This window comes from Gastrolobium bilobum, unplaced genomic scaffold, assembly GCF_033153095.1.
Source record: "Gastrolobium bilobum isolate Gb01-03AN ecotype WA unplaced genomic scaffold, APGP_CSIRO_Gbil_v1 utg3288, whole genome shotgun sequence".
Taxonomy (NCBI): Eukaryota; Viridiplantae; Streptophyta; class Magnoliopsida; order Fabales; family Fabaceae; genus Gastrolobium; species Gastrolobium bilobum.
In genome coordinates, this window is record NW_026899098.1 from 4,696 (window position 1) to 24,818 (window position 20,123).

At 37.5% G+C, this 20,123-nt stretch overlaps 1 protein-coding gene across 1 annotated transcript; it reads left to right on the forward strand.

Annotated features, from left to right (window-relative positions):
• Positions 1-1,503: 1,503 nt before the first annotated feature.
• On the forward strand, positions 1,504-1,998 carry LOC133287152 (B3 domain-containing protein At2g33720-like). Its single transcript, XM_061484710.1, has one exon. It carries the CDS (start codon positions 1,504-1,506, stop codon positions 1,996-1,998), a length of 495 nt encoding a protein of 164 aa, XP_061340694.1.
• The last annotated feature ends 18,125 nt before the right edge of the window (positions 1,999-20,123 follow it).

Below are 20,123 nucleotides of genomic sequence, written 5' to 3' on the forward strand. Positions count from 1 at the left end.
GGGCACATTTTCAGGTACAGGTACCTTTATGGTTGAGACCTCTGGCGGCAAGAGGCCATAGTTGAGCTGATATTATGCATGCTGCTTTACTGTCATAGCTGGACATGATTATGCTTTGTTATCGCTATATGGCTATATGACTTGAGACTTGATTTAGATATGTGTTTTATTTGGTGAGCATGGGGGTTGTCCATGCCACATTGGTATAAGCTATGTTTATTTCTGGCTTGCGTTGTATCCTTGTATCAGGATACTGTCTGGTCTACATGTTGTAGTTCCATGACTTGATACACTATTTATATTATGAGGTTATTCAGTGTAGTTGTTTATTGCAATTTACATACAGACGATATTTTGAAATGAAATATTTAAATCCACTTGGTTCATAATGAATAGTTTTATAATTGGTCAGATCACTGCTGAATAAAGATTGGAGGGTTGAAATTTGTCATGTATATAGAGAAGGTAATCAAGTGGCAGATTGGACGGCTTCAAGTGTTAGCCACGCTGTTTGGGATACCCAGTGGCACGATAGAAATCCTACTGGATGTGAAAAGCTAGTCTTAGATGATAGGAGGGGCACCTTGGTGCCCAGAAACAATCTGTGGAGTTTTCTTTTCTTTCCATTGTATACAAAAAAAAAATTGTTTCATAATTTGAAAAAGTTAGCTTCCGCATTTACTGAGCTGCGCTATTACCATTTATATGTTTAATACTCCGAGTGCACACGTGGTGTTACAGTTCCCTCTGTTATACTCCTTATTTGTGCAAGTTGTATATATTTCATATTTTTTTTTAAATAATCTTTTTTATTATTTGTTGTACCTTCGATAAATTAATGAATTATAAAGGAAGGAACAAATTAGAAAAAAAATTGCGTTGATTTAACCATAGAAAAGTTATGAATATTTTAAATATATTTTGAAAATAACAAGACCAAATCCATTGTTTTTTTAGTAAAAAGAAATAGCAAAAGCCCTTACTTCAACACACCCCTTTAATTTCTTTTTGTTTCTTTAAATTTTCAATTTTACTTGTGAATTATTATTATTATTAACAAATGCTAACAATTTAAATTTATTAATATTTTGTAACAATTAATCTACAAAATGATAATATTACTAATGTTTAGAAGAAAAAAATTGAAAGTTGTGTATTGTTTCTCTTAGTTTAATAATTAAAAATCAATGTGAATCGATATTTTTATAATCAATCAATAATTTTTTGTTTTGATACTTTCACAATATACAAGTGCTCAACTCGTATAATTTAATTTTTTATTTTCCCATATTTTAAATAAAAATTATTTAAGATATAAATTATACTTAAATAGATAAAATAAAGAAGAAAAAAAGAAAATTTATAAAACAGAATAAGATCGTTACATAACCAGTTGGTCCAGCTTCTATATATATTGGACCTTCGTCATGTGCTTCACTCACAACTAATAGAGAAACCTTAAAGCTTTCAAGAAACCAAACCCCAACTGTGTTATTGTCAACAATGGCATACGACAACAATGTTGATCTCTGTACTCATTTATCACTTGCTAGGTGTCCTTGTAATACAATGGTGTGTACCCATTTGTCACTTGGTAAGTGTCATTGCAACACAACCAATGAAGATGTCTCTGTTTCTTTAACCAAGAAGAGGAAGATTTCTGAAGAAACCTCTGTTGCTGCAAGAAAGAAGGTTTGTGGAGAGAGAAGTTGGGGTTACTCAACCGATTTGATATTTTGTGATGATCCCTGGAAGATCAAGAAAGTACTCCTTTGCAGTGATCTTGGCAACATGAGCAGGCTCTTGCTCCCTAAAGATTTGGCTGAGAATTTGGTGGTTCCGGTGTTGGATGGTGATGTTGAAAAAGGTGTTCAAGTTGAGATTTGGGATGTGGACACTGCCTCCATTCATTCTTTAGTTTTCAAGAAATGGGTTTGTTCAAGAAGCTATGTTTTCATTGGAATTGGGTTAAAGATTTTGTATCAAGAAGAGGCTTAAAGAAAGGGGATGAGATAGGCCTTCATTGGGATCCATACAATAATAGCTTTGATTTCTCTGTTCTTGATGCCATTTAGCATTGATAGCAATAATAGGATTCCTTTTGTAGAGAGGGTGTACTTGAAAGTTCGAAATGGCCTTGAAGGCCGATGCATGCAAGAGGGAAAAACAAAATTTTTCTTTGCGGAATATACATGCACATCAAGATCATGCTTTAGGAAAGCATGATGTTACCTTGTTCGTGAAATCACCAGATGATCAAGGCCAGTCTGAAGGGTTCAGACCCTCTAACGTTGATCCACACCACCCACTCGTCTAGGTGCAAGAACTCCTTCTTGTGAAGCCACCAGATGATCACCACAAAGAGGCTTGCTAGGCGCTCTGTGTGTGAAGATGGAGGCTAGGTGAAAGTGTTTGAAAAAGTGAAGCTCTCAATGTGAAAGCTTCACAAGTGGCGCAGGAGAGAGGAGAGAATAGGCTAGGTTTTCAGAAAAACCCTTGGAGGAACAACTGAACACTTAGGCACATAAAAAGAGAGTATTTAAAATAAAATACCGATCAGATTTTTCTAGGCGCCAGATAGGAGAGAGAAGTGGAGCTGTTTTATTTCAAAATTGCTAACAGTCTCCTAGAATATTCTCTTGAGAATTGGTTCAAAACCTATTCAAAATTCTGATCAGAAATCTTCATAAGATCAACTATATGGTGTGCCCCATATAGCCCAAAAAGGTGACCAGATACATCTGAGTAGTTGCATTCAAATTTCAATCAACTCACTCAGATTTTCTCCCAACTTACTGAATCTTTTGGAGCTGATTTTGATAAGCAAATCTTGCTCACCAACAACCCAAATCAGCGCCATATATGGCCTTGGATCTTGTCCAAAAGATTCTCTCATGATACTAGTGATTTGTTCCAACAAGATCTCATCTTATCCTTTTGTTATGAAACAACCTTTCATAGGCAATTCAAATTAAAATTCAAATATTTGAATTCAAACATTCAAATATTCAAATTCAATTGTTCAAACATTCAAATTCAAAATTCAAATTCAAAATTAAATTTTTCAAATTTCAAAATTCAAATTTCAAAATTCGAATTCAAATTTCAAATTTCAAATTTCAAATTTCAAATTTCAAATTTCCAATTCAAAATTCGAATTTCAAAATTCAAATTCAAAATTCAAATTTTGAATTCCAAAATTCAAAATTTAAATGTCTGATAATTAATTTAACTAATTAAATTAATTAGTAATGTCTTGGACTATCCAAGCCCATTACAATGAACCATGCACCCTCCACCCCTTTAGGTGGAGTTCCAAACAACTTCTTGGGCTAATAACTATTATTAGGCCCAATACCTTTAATGCTAGAGCATCTAGACAATTAGGTGTTTGTGTATGACCCATTAGGTCTAACTTAGCCACTGACATAAATGGGCCCAATAAGCCCACAACCCATCTAATGACAACACAGAGCACTAGCAATGCTTTGTTGCCCCAGAACTAGTTAGATTATTGATTTGATCATCCTATTAAACATATTTGGTTGCCATACATATTTCCTTTCTTCTCGGTTACCTTCCCATAAAACCTAGGGTAAGGAAGCATATCAACCCCTGCGGTTTAGGGTAAGCTTTATTCGAAATTAGGGAATCTTCAATTTACAGACTCTAAAGGCAGATCATCTCATGATCTCTTTAACTATGCATAGATTCCCGAGTCCCTGTAAATGTCATCCCGATTTCTCCGGTTTACAGATAACCTAATCTCTCACAGAGATTTGACGAATTCCTTCAGCTTATCACCCTAGCCCTGTGTTCTTTTAGGACAAGCCCAACAGTATACCTATGAGTCTCCATGTTTCAGGCAGACGAGGTGCACAATCAAAGCATGCCTTCTAGAACACAGTCTAGGTAATAACTTCTGGTCTTAGGAAAGATATACCAAAATATAAAGAGACTACTCTAATAATACTCTCTGTGAGAGTTCCTCATAGAGTCTCTTTGTGGGTCCGTTCAGTGCGAGCTATACCCTTATAGGTCCACCCACGACTTTAGCTAAGACATCTCCATATCTGTAGCACATGAGGTCTATACCTTGTATCCATATACAAATAGATAAGTCGTGCTAGTCTTACCCGAGATTACTGACCCCATTCTCAGTATCTCTAGACTAGGAACATAAAATTAGGAATGAACATCTGGTATTCTTGAATCCTCATGATTGTGATCTCATCACAGATACTCAAGAGATACCTATTTTTTTTTTTGTAAATAAGAGATACCTATTTTATTCCATGGGGTTTATCAAGTTATTCATAATATATTAATATTAATATCGAGACATAATTATGAAACAAGATAGAGAGTGCTTTTATTTATTTGCGACAATATTAAAAAGGTCTACATCTCTGTCCTTATTTAATCATAAGATTGTCTCTAGGACACCCAAATACTAACAGTACTGATATTTTCTCTTGTTCTTATTGGTTTGTGCAATTTGAATTTTTTTGGATTGTAAGAGCAATATGAATATATGGTTTAAATTTGTTAAATGTTATGGTTTGCAAATTTGAATTACAATTAGAATTGCTCCCATAAGAAAGTTAATCAAATAACAGAATCACTGCGTATTAAGAAATATGTTTTGAATTTTATGTAGAACTGGTTGCGAACATAAAATTACAAATAGCAATAACATAATCGTCGCTATGTTGATTTTGTAGAACTGGTTGCTGACTTATGCCCTGAATATAATGTGGTTAGATGTGTATTCTACACAATTACATGTAGCAATTGAACAACTAGTACTTTTTCTGATAAATTAATACATAGTGTGAAAATAAAAAGTATTTGATTTACATCCTTATGACTTAAAAGAAAAGGGTATTTGAAATATTATTAAATTGTGTAAATAATCTGTACAAAGAGGTCTCTATTTATAGAGAATGAAAACCCTAATACTTGACCTAATGGGCTTGGCCTAATACAACAAATAATAATAATTAAATAACCAATATTTACAACACTCCCCCTCAAGCTGAGGAATAGATATTTATCATTCCCAGCTTGCTAGTAAGCTCTTGAAATCTATATGGAGGAAGTCCCTTTGTTAATAGATCAGCCTATTGACGCCCAGTGGGAATATATGGAGTGGTAATCAACCCGCTAACAAGTTTCTGTTTGATGAAATGGCGGTCGACCTCAATATGTTTAGTCCGATCATGTTGAACCGGATTATGAGCTATACAAATAGCGGACTTATTGTCACATAGCAGCTTCATAGGTCCCTCACATTTTATTTTGAGATCATCAAGTACAATCTTCAGCCACAGTAACTCACAAATGCCTTGAGCCATCGCTCGAAATTCAGCTTCTGCACTTGATCTGGAAACCACATCATGTTTCTTAGTTCTCCATGTCACCAAGTTACCACAGAGAAACATGCAATAACCAGTGGTAGATCGACGGTCAGTCACGGATCCAGCATAATCAGCATCAGTGTAGACTTCTAAAGAGAGATTGGCATCACGTAGGAATAACAATCCTTTACCAGGAGTAGCTTTAAAATACTGAAGAATTCTCTCTACTACCTGTATATGTTTCTCCTTTGGATCGTGCATAAACTGACTGACAACACTAACAACATAAGCTAGGTCTGGTCTAGTATGATCCAGATATATCAATTTCCCAACTAGTCGTTGATATTGTCCTTTATCAACTGAATGACTCTCCTCTTCATAGTCTATCTAGTGATTCTGCTCAATAGGAGTATTAGAGGGTTTACACCCGAGCTTTCCTGCTTCTTTGAGAAGATCAAGAACATATTTCCTCTGGCTGATAAAAATTCCTTTCCTTGAATGCGCTACTTCTATCCCTAGGAAATATCTCAGTTTCCCAAGGTCTTTGACTTCAAACTCAGAGGCAAGCCGTGTTTGCAAAATCTGTCTCTCCATAAAATCATCACCTGTGATAATAATATCATCAACATATACAAGAAGCACAGTAAGTTTCCCATTTTGGGAGTGCTTGAAGAAAAGAGTGTGATCTCCTTGACTCTGTCTGTATCCTAAGGTCATCATAACCTTAGTAAACCTTCCAAACCAGGCACGAGGTGACTGCTTCAATCCATACAAGGCTTTTTTTAATCTACAAACTTTATTTTCTCCCTTCACATAATCAAAACCAAGCGGGATTTCCATGTAGACTTCTTCTTCTAACTCACCATTGAGAAAAGCATTTTTCACATCAAATTGATTTATATCCCAATCGTAATAGGAAGCAAGGGATAACAAGACTCTCACCGTATTCATCTTTGCAACTGGAGCAAATGTTTCTTCATAATCAATGCCATAGGTTTGAGTGTAACCTTTGGCGACTAATCGAGCCTTGTATCTCTCAAGAGTTCTATCAGAATTATATTTCAGGGCATAAACCCATCTGCACCCTACTGCTTTCTTTCCGTTAGGTCTATCAATAACCTTCCATGTTTTATTTTTCTCCAACGCATTCATCTCTTCTTGCATTTTTCTCCAAGGCTTCATGTACTGATTTTGGGATTGCAATAGAGTCTAGTGTTGAAACAAAGCTTTTGTGCTGCACAGAAAGATTAGCAGAGGAAACAAAGTGGGAGATAGGGTATTGAGTACAAGAGGGACATGAGTAACAAGATTTCTTGGGACAAGATCTTTTTCCTTTTCTAAGAGCAATGGGTAAATCATCAGAATCAGTAGGAATGGGTAAGTCATCAGAAGTATTAACATCAAGATCAGAAATATGAGATTCAGGACTTACCAGTGGTTTAGACGATTGAGGTTGCTGCTGAGGCAATGTGGGTTGTTTCCTTCTTTGATATACCAACTCAGGTGTCATAATCTTTCGTTTCTCTGGTGAACTTGATGTATCAGTCACAGGAGGATCACTCACAGGAGGATCAGACACAGGAGGAACAGGAACAAGAGGAGGATATACTGACACAGGTAAAGGAGCAGACACTGAAGACTCAAAGAAGGGAAGTGATGAGTTTTCTAGTGAAGGATTCTCCCCCTGAAGATGAGGACCTTGGAAAAAAGACTCAGATTCCTGAAATGTAACATCCATAGAAACAAAAAATTTCCTACTACCAGGGTGATAACACTTGTAGCCCTTCTTATCGGGAACATAACCAAGAAAAACACATTTAATAGCCCTAAGGCCCAACTTACTGCGATGATGTTTATGAACATGAACAAAAGCAACACACCCAAACACTTGTGGAGGAAGACTCATAGTCGGAATAGAAGGGAAAAAAGAAGTTATAGAGTGAATAGGACTTACATGGTCAAGTACCCGAGTGGGTAAACGGTTGATCAAGAATGCTGCAGTAAGAATAGCATCTCCCCAATAGTATTTGGGTACATGTGTCTGAAACATTAATGCACGAGCCACTTCAAGAAGGTGACGATTTTTTCTTTTAGCAACCCCATTCTGTTGAGGGGTGTCAACACAAGTAAGTTCATGAATCGTACCGTTAGTTCGTATAAATTGGGAAAAACTGTGATTAACATATTCAGTACCATTATCTGTTCTTAGTCTCTTGATTTTTTTACCAAATTGGGTCTCAACCATTTTATAAAATTGAAAGAACAGATGTGGTACCTCAGACTTTTCACGCATTAAGTAAACCCAAGTTACACGAGTGCAATCATCAATAAAAGAAACAAACCATCTATTTCCAGAAGCATGAGAGACTTTAGAAGGACCCCAAATATCAGAATGAATAAGATCAAAAGGTTCAACACTCTTAGTACTACTAGAAGGAAAAGACACACGATGATGCTTAGCAAACTCACAAACATCACAATGAAAAGACTCAACAGATTTAGACAAAAACAATGGTGGAAATAAAGACTTGAGTAAACTAAAAGGAGGATGTCCCAAACGCTTATGATGAAGCCAAATCAAAGAATCAGCAGTTGATTGACCATAAGGCATAAAGATGTGATCAGTTACTTTATTTGCGGGATATTGTGACACCAGATAGTATAGCCCACCTTGCTCTTTAGCACTACCAATCGTCTTCCCCGTGGCTAGATCCTGAAAAACACAATGGGTAGGGAAGAAGGTTACAGTACAATTCAAATCTTTTGTAATTTTATGAATAGAAAGAAGATCTGTGGAGAGTTTAGGAACATGAAGAACATCTTTAAGATGACTTGAGATTAAAGAATAATTGTATATTGAATAATCATAGTGTATTACAATGTACAAGAGCTCTCTATTTAAAGAGACTAAAAGACCTAATAGGTTGAGCTCATACGATGTGGGACTATATATATACTGAACTATTTTTACAACTATTCTAACACTCCCCCTCAAGCTGGAGCATATATATTGTAAGCACCCAGCTTGCCACAAATATATTCAACCCGAGGACCCCTAAGAGCTTTAGTGAAGACATTCGCGAGTTGATCATTGGAGTTGACAAATTCCGTTTTGATTTCTCCTGACTGAATCTTTTCTCGAATGAAATGACAATCGATCTCTATATGTTTGCTTCTCTCATGAAATACAGGATTAGAGGATATATGTAGTGCAGCTTGATTGTCACAAATGAGAGTCATGGGTTTCTTCTGTTCACAAAGATGGAGCTCCCGAATCAACTGCTTTAACCAGATTAGCTCGCAGGTAGCAACTCCCATTGCACGATACTCGGCCTCTGCACTAGATCGGGCAACAACAGTTTGTTTCTTACTTTTCCAAGAAATCAGGTTTCCTCCAAAGAAAACACAATAGCCTGAAGTAGAGCGCCTATCCGAGGGTGATCCTGCCCAATCGGCATCTGAATAACCACAAATTTCTGTATATCCGAGGATGTAACAAAGGATCCTAACAGCAGCATCCCAATGAGAATCACATGGAGAATCAAGAAACTGACTAGCGACACTAACAGCAAAAGAAATGTCCGGCCTAGTCACAGTGAGATAATTGAGCTTCCCAATCAACCTCCGATAACGTCCAGGATCAGATAATGGTTCTCCTTGTCTGGGTAGTAATTTGATAATAGGATCCATGGGTGTGTCAACTGGCTTACACGCCAACATACCAGTCTCTTCTAGGATATCCAAGGCATACTTCCTTTGACAGATAGAAATGCCCTGTCTAGATTGTGCTACCTCAATTCCCAAGAAGTAACGCAGCTTCCCGAGGTCCTTTGTCTGAAATTGACTGAATAAATACTGTTTTAACTGACAAATTCCAGCTTGATCACTCCCGGTGAGGATGATGTCATCAACATAGACTGACAAATATATGCACTTATCAATAGATGTGATCCTATAAAACACAGAGTGGTCAACTTTACTGCGAATTAAGCCAAACTCCTGAACAGCAGAACTGAAGCGACTGAACCATGCCCGAGGAGACTGCTTGAGACCATATAAGGATTTGCGAAGACGACACACCTTCCCAGACTCCCCCTGAGCAACAAAACCCGGTGGTTGCTCCATATAAACTTCTTCTTGTAAATCACCATGAAGAAAGGCATTTTTGATGTCAAGTTGAAGGAGTGGCCAGTGACGAATAGCAGCAAGAGCAACAAATAAGCGAACTGACGCCATCTTAGCGACCGGAGAGAATGTATCGCTATAATCAAGGCCGAATTTTGAGTAAAACCCTTTGCAACTAGGCGGGCCTTGAGTCGATCAACATGGCCATCAGGTCCAACTTTCACAGTAAACACCCAGCGACAACCAACTGTAGACTTCTCTGGAGGAGCAGAAACAAGGTCCCAAGTGCCATTGGAATGAAGTGCAGTCATCTCATCAAGCATCGCTTGGCGCCACCCTGGATGGGAAAGTGCTTCACCTGTGGTCTTAGGAATAGAAAAGAAGAAAGACTAGAAACAAAGGTGAAATGAGGTGAAGAAAGACGGTCATAGCTCAAAAAAGTATAAAGAGGATAAGGGTTACGAGTAGTACGTGTACCTTTTCTTTGAGCAATGGGAAAAGCCTCTGGTGAAGGATCCGGAGAGGAAGAAGCAACGGCAGTGGGCGATGAGTCAGCAAGAGTCGAGTCGACACGAGGCACTGTTTTGCGATGCTGATAGGTGAGAAGTGGACGGTCCTCAGGTATAGAAGCAATAGGTTGCTCATTTGGAATAGAAGCACCTGCAGCTGGCAAAGACAAGTCAAGAAAAGGGACAGGAAGAACATGATCAACCTGTGACAACTGAGATGGAATAGAATTAAAGGGTTGTTGATCAAGAAAAGTGACATCAGTGAAAACTAAGTAACGCTTAAGATCTGGAGAATAACAACGATAACCCTTTTGAAGACGAGAATAACCAAGAAAGATACACTGAAAGGCTTTGGATGTTAACTTATCCTTACCAGGAGTGAGATCATGAACAAAACAAGTACAACCAAAGACATGTGGAGTTAGAGGATAAAGAGGAACATCTGGAAGCAATAGGTTATGAGGAATGTCGTTGTTGAGCACAGATGAGGGCATGCGATTGATGAGAAAACAAGACATGAGTACAACATCTGCCCAGAAGTGAAGGGGAACCTGCATATGAAGAAGAAGGGTACGTGCAGTTTCAATGAGATGTCTGTTTTTACGTTCAGCCACCCCATTTTGTTGTGGAGTGTGAGGACAAGTAGTTTGATGTAAAGTACCTTGTGTGGCCAAGAAATTAGAAAAATCAATAGAAACATATTCCTTAGCATTATCACTACGTAGAATACGAATAGAAACACCAAATTGAGTATGAATCTCAGTATAAAACTTTTTATAAATGGAAAATAATTCAGAACAATTTTTCATTAAATAGACCCAAGTGCAACGGGAAAAATCATCAATAAAGGTAACGAAATACCGAAAACCTAAAACAGACAAGGTACGACTTGGACCCCAGATATCTGAATGAACAAGAGAGAAAGGGGCTCAGCTCGTTTATTGACTCGACTAGCAAAAGAGGAACATGTATGCTTCCCTTGTTGACATGACACACAATCTAAAGACTGCAGACCGGATAAAAGAGGAACCATTTTCTGCAACTTTGAAAGACTTGGATGACCGAGGCGACTGTGGATAAGTTGTGAAGATTCTGTGAGAGAGAGTGCCACTGAAAGACGAGGCACATCCAGATAGTAAAGCCCCTGTGACTCACGACCCACTCCAATCATTTCCCCCGTACCCGGATCCTGCACAGAAACAGAATGGTTAGAGAAAGTAATGGTGCAAGTGAGGGAGTGAATCAACTTACTAATAGAAATTAAGTTATAAGGGATGCCAGGAATGTAATAAACAGATGTCAAGGCCAAGGTAGAGGTCGGACGAGCTTGTCCAATCCCACGAACTGGGGCTTTGGTTCCATCCGCAAGGGTAAAAGAAGGTAAATAAATGATCAGAATAAGTAAGAGATGTAAAGAGTTCCTTATTACCACAGAGATGATCGGTAGCACCTGAGTCAAATATCCAAGTGCCAAGTGATGTAGAATGAGAAGAACAAGCAACGGGATTACCAGTATATGGTTGAGACTGAGGAGAAGCCTTCTTGAGAAGAGTTTGGAGTGCAGCATAGTCCGCAAGTGAGAGAGAAACTGAACCAAATGATGCATTGTCTGACTGAGCTATATTCGCAGCAAGAGAGGTAGAATCCTTCAGTTTGGAAGATGTAATGGGCCCAATATTAGTAGAGATGATTCCTGAGGAAGTTTTGACAGGAGGACAAGGAGAGTTAACCTCCGAGAGATCAGTGGACGCTGCTGCCATTTAAAAACAGAATATAAAAGCCGTAAATGAAGGCAAACGATATCCAATCAAAGAGAACCACACGTCTAAAGTGAGACCCACAAAGAACCAAGCACAGATCCGGAAAGAGGAGAAGAAGGCGAGAAGTTCTGTCCAAGAACGGACGGAAAAATCCACCGGAACAGTGCACTCTCGCCGGTTGAAGGTGGCGCGTGAGCACCATGCGCAGAGAAGAAGAACGGTGCGTGGAGGCGCGTGGCTGACGCGACGGTGGTCGGACCACCACAGAATTGGTCGCCGGGATGAGACAGTCCTGATCGCAGGTAGTCTGGGCTGAAAAGTGACGAGCGGCGGTTGTTGGCGGCGGGAAGTGGTTCTGACAGTTGAAGAAACAAGATGGAGAGACACACGGCTTAGAGAAAAACTCGCCGGAAGAATGCAGGGCAAAGTAGAAGAGAACACCTAAGCAGTGGGCTTAGGGTTTTAGCGGAAGCGGATCCCCAGAGCAAAAAAGCTATGATACCAACTTGAGATTAAAGAATAATTGTATATTGAATAATCATAGTGTATTACAATGTACAAGAGCTCTCTATTTAAAGAGACTAAAAGACCTAATAGGTTGAGCTCATACGATGTGGGACTATATATATACTGAACTATTTTTACAACTATTCTAACAAGATGTAAGGACAGCTGTAAGTTTATGTCACCAGAACCCGCAACTGATGTATACGAGCCATCAGCTATGGCTATTGTATGAGTTCTAATGGTAGGATGATAAGAAGTAAAGGAGTCAGCACAACAAGCCATATGATCAGTAGCACCAGAATCAACAACCCAAGAATATTTAAAATCATTACATGAAGAAAGGAAAGAATGAGTTTTGGAGCTCATACCAGTCATAGCCAAAACACTAGTATCAGATGGCTTACTCAGATAATCAAGGATGGTTCGGAGCCGTTCCAATTCATCTGGACGAAATGCAAGTTGAGTCTCATTAGGTGTAGGAGTTATTTTAGAGGAAGAAAAATGCGCTTGACCACGCATCCTTGCCATCTTTTCTAAGACAGTTTGCTTTCCATGGAGGCGAAAGCATAAATCCTTGATATGACCTGTTCTTTTACAATAAGAACACCATCGATCATCTCTCTTAGGTCTAGAAGATGTACCATCATAAAACTTTGTAAAGGAACTCCTTTTAGAAGAGGTCGTACTGCACAAAAAATGGTCAAAGAAAAGCTCCAAGAAGCCAAAGAATACGGAAAAAGTACAAAACGATGTCCGATCTGAGAAAACAATGCAGATCCAGAAAGAAGACAAGGAGACGAGAAGAATTGCACTGGTCCGCCGCCGAGAACCACCCCCACGCACCGGTGGAGTGTTCTGCGAGTGGGCTTCACGCGCCGAGAGGAAAGTGGCGCGTGAGAGCGCGTGCGACGTTGGCCGGAGCTGGGCTTTCCACCGTGAGGTCGTCCGGAGGTGGCGATTCTGTCTGTGGTTGGTCGGAGTTGAAGGGCCGCCGGAAAAAGGTCAAACGCGATGAATCAGGTTGCTGTCTTCGCGAAACGGTGAGGAAAAACGTATGGCTTCTGTTTCTAGGAGGGATACGGTGAGGATGCGTGGTATCAAGGATTGGGTAAGACGGTGAGGAAAAATAATCTGGTGTTGCTTGGGTGCTGAGTAAAGAGGAAAATAAGAGGAACAGTGATCTTCTCGGTCCAAGAGGTCCCCAGAAAAATTTCCGGTGGCGGCTGATCGCATCGTGAGACGAAAAAAGAATAAAAGGTTTCGTAGGCGCGGAAGCAGAGCCCTCAGGATCGAGAGCTCTGATACCAACTTAAAAGAAAAGGGTATTTGAAATATTATTAAATTGTGTAAATAATTTGTACAAAGAGGTCTCTATTTATAGAGAATGAAAATCCTAATACCTGACCTAATGGGCTTGGCCCAATACAACAAATAATAATAATTAAATAACCAATATTTACAACATTATGCAATTACAAAATTTCGATTTATCAAAGTATCAATATTAATTATTATTTTTATCGTTTGCTTACAGGGTGTCAAAAGATAACCAACCTGAGTTGTTAAGAGCAAAGGATGCATCCAAGAATCTGATTGATTTAGGACTAGAGTTCACTCCTGCTGAACAAATTATCAAAGAGTCGGTGGAGTGTTTGAAGAGCAGAGGTTATATCTAATTTCTCAGCTGCCGCAGAAACCTATGGGGATTGAATGCACTGTTATAATTGGTGTTGGTGTTTAGCATTCTTCTTTCATTAATTTGAGTCATTGTTCATGCGATTTCTGTTTTTTATTTTTATCTTTTTACTTTCACTTGTGTTCGTATAACTACTGAGTGAAATGAGGGTGAACTTGCATCCAGTCACTGTAAGCTGTAACTACCAACATTTGAATGGAGTTCTTACGTAAGAACTCTTAAGGTTATCAAAGATTGAGTGGTTTCACCTTCACAACTCAATTTTCTCATCAAAAGCATCTCCTTTAATTCCATTTATTACTATTTTTCACTTTGTATCCACTAATAAATATTGCCAAGTAGCATAATTGCATTAGCTCAGCAAATAGTAATAAGGATCACTTCTTAAACCACAATAGGATGACACATTTGTATCCAATTTTCACACACAAATCGGTGGTTTAAAATTAAAAAAATACTTATTCCTCACACTAACTTCTTTAAAATTAAAAAAATAAATTCAAACTAGTCTCACTTCCTTTGCTTTTCTCTATTACAAGTTTATCTTCATTATTTACCATTAGTAGTTAGTAAGAAAAAACAAAAGTAAAAATAAACACTACATGCTTCCTAAAGACCTAAACAGAAAATAGTAAATATGAGCACCAAGAGATGGCTATTCTCTGTGCAAACATCAAGAATCAGTTTCATGGCTTTGTAGCCTCTCAGCAACTTGACTCATGCTAGGCCTCACGTTTCTGTTATCTATAATAACAGCAACCAGTTCTCACATTCAAATAGAATTTTATGTAAGTATGATGCTATTGTAAATGTTGTTACGACTATAACTTATCAACGTCAAATGAGTGTTGTCATCTATGACAACTCTCTTGAGGCTGTGAGTTGTGACCTTATTCACTCATTTGTGATTTTATAAATAAACATAATAACATGGTCAAAGTTTTGGATATGTCCGGGTTATTCAAGCAAAGACTGATGGGAAGTTTTACCTTATCGAAACTAGAGCTTTAACTACTGTTATATGTCTTTTGAGTTTCAATTCCTATCAAAGTTTTTGTTAAATTCTACCAGTTACATAAATTGATGCCACCTATCATTACTTCTTGTTGCAAAATGGATAGGAAATAGACTATCTGATAATCACAGAAAGCTTAGGAACTTCAGTGCCAATCTTATTGCTTCAGTATGCAAAAGGTGTGAAATTTATTTCAATTAAATGATAAGAGTATATATTACTAAGGCAGAGCTCATTTAATTATGTTGTTAATACTAGCCCTTATGACTTTTCTATGTGGGCATTTGGTGCATATTTGTACAATGTGATTAGACTTAGATTACATCTATAAAGTATGTTTCACTATATAATTCTAAATGCTAATTTCTGGCTGTTAAGGCTGTTAGTTTTGCTATATTATAATGGAACACTATATATAGATGACTTCATGGTGTAACTGCATTGATGGTATAACATATCCTGTAGAACTGTATATAATAGGAACAACTACTTGATAAGCATACCAAAATTTTCCTGGCTAATTTTTTGTTTTTTTTTGTTTTTAATGATGACTCTGAGATTTGAATTCATGACACTGAGATTTGAATTCATAACCCCGTAGAAAACTATCCATGCCCCTCACCAATAGTACACTTTAAGTGGTTTCCCAACTTACACTTATAACATTTATTTATTTTTGGATACAATGGAACCTAATACAAACTATTCAAACCAATTCTAGTGGCTTTGACATTTAATTTTAAGTTGGGATAGTTATACTGTATCTTTTCTATCCAATTAATGAAGGTAAACGGAAAGCCAGCGCAGACAATCTAATGCAGCAGCAGCAACAACAACAACAACCTCCCCCGAAGAAAATTGCAACAGATGGTTCTTGAGTTGTGGTACCAATAAATCCAATGTTTAAATGCAAGGGTCAACAGGTGAATTTTCCACTATGATGGGGGTTTCGAATGTAGGCATGTCATCAATGAAGTCGTCAATTAAACAATGACAACATGCCAGGGAAGGTTGGATGTTAGCAATGGAAGGCATCTACCATTCTTGCTTAAGCTTGGAAGGATGACATGTGTACAAACCCCAATTTTGTCTATATCAAAAATGGCAAAAAACAATAGTAATTAAATAATAAAAACAGAAAAACAAATAATAATAACAAAAGAATGATGATAATAAGACACAGTGAAGCAGGATAAAAGCCATGATTCAGAGTTAGACTTTATAGAGTCAAACAAAAATCTTTCTCTGCTATTCAAAGAATGATGAACACCAAAATGGAAAAGCACCCCTCATATTAGTGACATCTTGTATCCCCTATACCCTGCCAAGCTTAGGCATGATGTCAGATGAGAAAAAAAAGGAGAGGCTAGCATGGAAATGGGGAAAAGTTTGGTACTATGGTTATGAAGGGAAAACAACAAGGTAGGGAAGCAGAAAGCATAACGCAATGAAGCTGGATGAGGTTGAACTGCTTTTTTTGAATTTTTGAGCTTGAAGGAGGTAAGAACCTCCCTTGTTCCTCATCTAGAACCTTGACTGCTTGCCTTGATATTTTGTTTATCTAATGTAGAAGGCTCTGATGTTAGTGAACTTAAAGAGTAACACTTTGAGTGAATACTCATTAAGCACACACATCCTTATGTTATGTTTTGTCCTATTTATCATACATCACTAAAAGGGTAAGGTATGCTAAAAAAACCCATCACATAAGATTAAAGTGAAAAGCAGTTATGAAGATGTTAGTCACTCACCACCAAAAATTGAAAATTTCGAGCTCTTCAAGTTAATCGCTACTATAATATTTGAAAAGTACGATATTAAGATTATCAAAACAAAATTTCTCTCTAGTCAAAAAGCCAACTTACACAGTTAAGTTTTTATAATCTTTTATAGTTTAAATAAATTTGCTAGTTTATTCCTTTCAACTATTTCACCTTAAAGAATTAGTTTGCATTGATTGATAATTTCGATTTTTAGCTTTTGATTGGTAATGTAATTTTTATAAAAAAATAAAAAATAAAGAAAAGAAAAAAAAATGCAAGAAGTGCAAAAAATTTCTGGAAGCTCCACAACCACAAGTATACATTCTGCTCTGTTTCCACTGCAAATCCGATTTCTTCAATGGAAATGAATTTGAACATAAAAATTGAACTCGAATTTCAACTTCCCCTAAAACCCTAAATCCCCAATTGTTCTCCCCTTTTCCCATTTAACAAACCCTAAAGCCCAGAACGTCAAAATGGCAACCAAGGTTAGGATTTTTAAATAGGATAGGAGAAGGTGAGTCACGATGAAATGTTAGCCATTAGATATATAAAATGATTTAAGTGCCAAGGAGGATATATCAAGTGTCCTACACGAGAGGGGTTGCATGTGTCACTATCTATGTGTCTTAATTTTATACAACTATATTGATCTGCTTGTTCAATCCTTTAAAAAATAAAAATAAAAAACTTCAAATGTTTCAGTTTTGTCCGATAAGATATACTCTTTCAGGGAAATTAGAAATAAAGGAGACTTATATATCATTAAGCAGGTGGGGGTGAGAGCATGTGTTCGAATCTCCCCAGTACCACCTTTGAAAGGGATTTAAAACCTTAATCCTGGACCCGCCCCGAATCGGATTAGTTGCGAAGCAATGAACCGATTGGAATATTTTCAAAAAACAAAAAAGTGTTTGTACATAAAATTATGGATATACTATAATTAAATGAATCAATTTTTTTTTCAACTTTATAAATAATACACTAAGTTTTCTTTCTTTCACCACAATACAAAAAATGAAAATATTTTCATCCTTTACTCGAATTTGGTTGACTTAGACCAAAAGCAGATTGTTAAAAGCTACTTCTCAAAACATGACAAAATATGCTCGCGAAGACTGTTATAATTTTTTTTTGTTTAAATTAGATATGATTCTTTTCAATACAAGTATGAAATCTTTTTAACATCTCTTTAGTTCTTGCCGACAGCAACGAAAAATTACTCTTCCAGTTTTTGCATATATTGTCCATGCATATTTTTCATTGCAACCTTGACTTATTCTCTTTTTATAGGGGTACATCGGTGTTCTGGTCTAGATAAATGGCCTTGCTCAGCCAGCACAATTAGCTACACTGCAGGGCCATCATCACTGAGCGCATAAAGTGTGTGACTTCCTTGTACATGTGTCCTCCTACATTTTCCAAGGCCGCATGATCCTGTACACTTTAGGGGTCACATAGCCTCTGTAACAGCCCGTTACGTACCGGTAATGTTATCATTGCATATGGTATTAAGCGCAGTTACAATCACAGTCATTGAGTTAATTAAATTACGGAAAAACTTTTTCTTTTATTAAATTCTTATAGTTAAACATTAATCATTTTTGTAATCAATTAAAAATAACACCGTAATCGTAAATGCAAAACTCGCGAAAGCATAAAACTCATTTATTATAACCCCTCTAAGCAATACCATTAACTCTAGGTTATAAAAACACTATTTTCAAAAATTTACACTGTGGTAATCGATTACCCTTCTTGAGGTAATCGATTACCAAAAGTTCCAGAATGAGGCAGTAGCTCAATTTGGGCTCCCCTGTTTTGGGTAATCGATTACCTTGACATAGGTAATCGATTACTGAACGAGGTAACCGATTACCTATGCAAAGGTAATCGATTACCTTCATCACAATGGCTCAATTTTTGCGTCCCCTGTTTCAGGTAATCGATTACCAAGGAAAAGTAATCGATTACCCTACTGCAAAAATGACAGATAACAGCATTTAAAACACAAAATGGGTGATGTAACTTACTCCCAGCACCTTAATACTCATTATACCACTTACACAAGATCTAATGTAGGCTCTAGGCCCTTCCATCATGCATATTCATTAGTCAATGCATCATTTACAATATTTCACAATTCCATTGTCACTTAAACCTCAAATGGCCAATTTTACATCACAAGTCTTCAAATTCCTCAAAATACAACATATGTGGTCATGGACAAGTCCCATGCTCACCAAAATACCAATATAATCAAAAGGCATAAAATATAACTAAATTGCAAAGACTTAGCATATAGTTATGAACATGCAATATGTTCATAACCTAATTCCAAAATACTAAACACTATGCTAGGTGTATCAAATATAGTCTTCCAAAATGCCATGCTCTCCGAATTCACATCATGCTCGATTCCTCCACTAAGCAGGCCTCTTGCCCGAAGCTCCTTCATACTCACTATAACCTGAAATGATGTCCCCAAACGCGAGGTGAGATATACAAATATTTCTCAGTAAACCAAGGGTACTAGAGGATCACTCCACCCCATGGCTCACTCAATGTGCAACAATAAACATCATGTAAAATGCATAACATACATAATCACAAACAACTGGGCTCACATCCAAGAACATCCACACGAGGATTTTGTTCAAGGAACCCATCATATAACTCCCGGGAAGCTTCTTGGTGCCTCTCCCATGGATGAGACAACCCTATGGCAAAACCCAACTGGAACTCCTCATGAGCCCTATCCAGCGGAAGTCCCACGTTTGGATCATCCTGGTACCGCTCCCAGAGTCGGCCCCATGGCAAAACCCGACCATAATCCCCAAAGGATATCTCCAGCGAAAGTCCAAACCACACACATCTACTGGCCAGAGATCACAAATATTTCACACAAACAATTATCAATGCATGAACATACATTCCCACACAATGTCACAAAGCACAAAATCCAACCACAACCTTCCACTAGGTGTGGTGGAGCACACAAGGGAATAAAACCCAAGTTCCAATGGTTTACCTTAACTCCAAACACAATACTCCACACGTAAGCTCCAAGCTTATCCCACTTTTATTGGTTCCGTGAGAGGCAACCTATATGATCAAATAATAATGATCAACAATCAATTGCAAACCATCAATCAATTTCACAAGAATTATAACCAATTTTTTCCACATAGGCGTAATGGCCTTCTAACAATGAATTCACTAACTCAACCACTTGAATCATCAAACTAATTTTACCAACCCACCAATTATGCACTAAAACATCAATCGTTGATAAAACCATAATTTCACATCAATTTTCCTTACTTTTCCTTAAAATTCGAGTTCTTCAAGAAACATACCCCCAAGGCTTTCAATTCAATTCAACACT

What these genes read in the sequence shown, in the direction of transcription:
- LOC133287152 (XM_061484710.1), top strand. Translation starts at nt 1,504, where the DNA reads ATGGCATACGACAACAATGTTGATCTCTGTACTCATTTATCACTTGCT.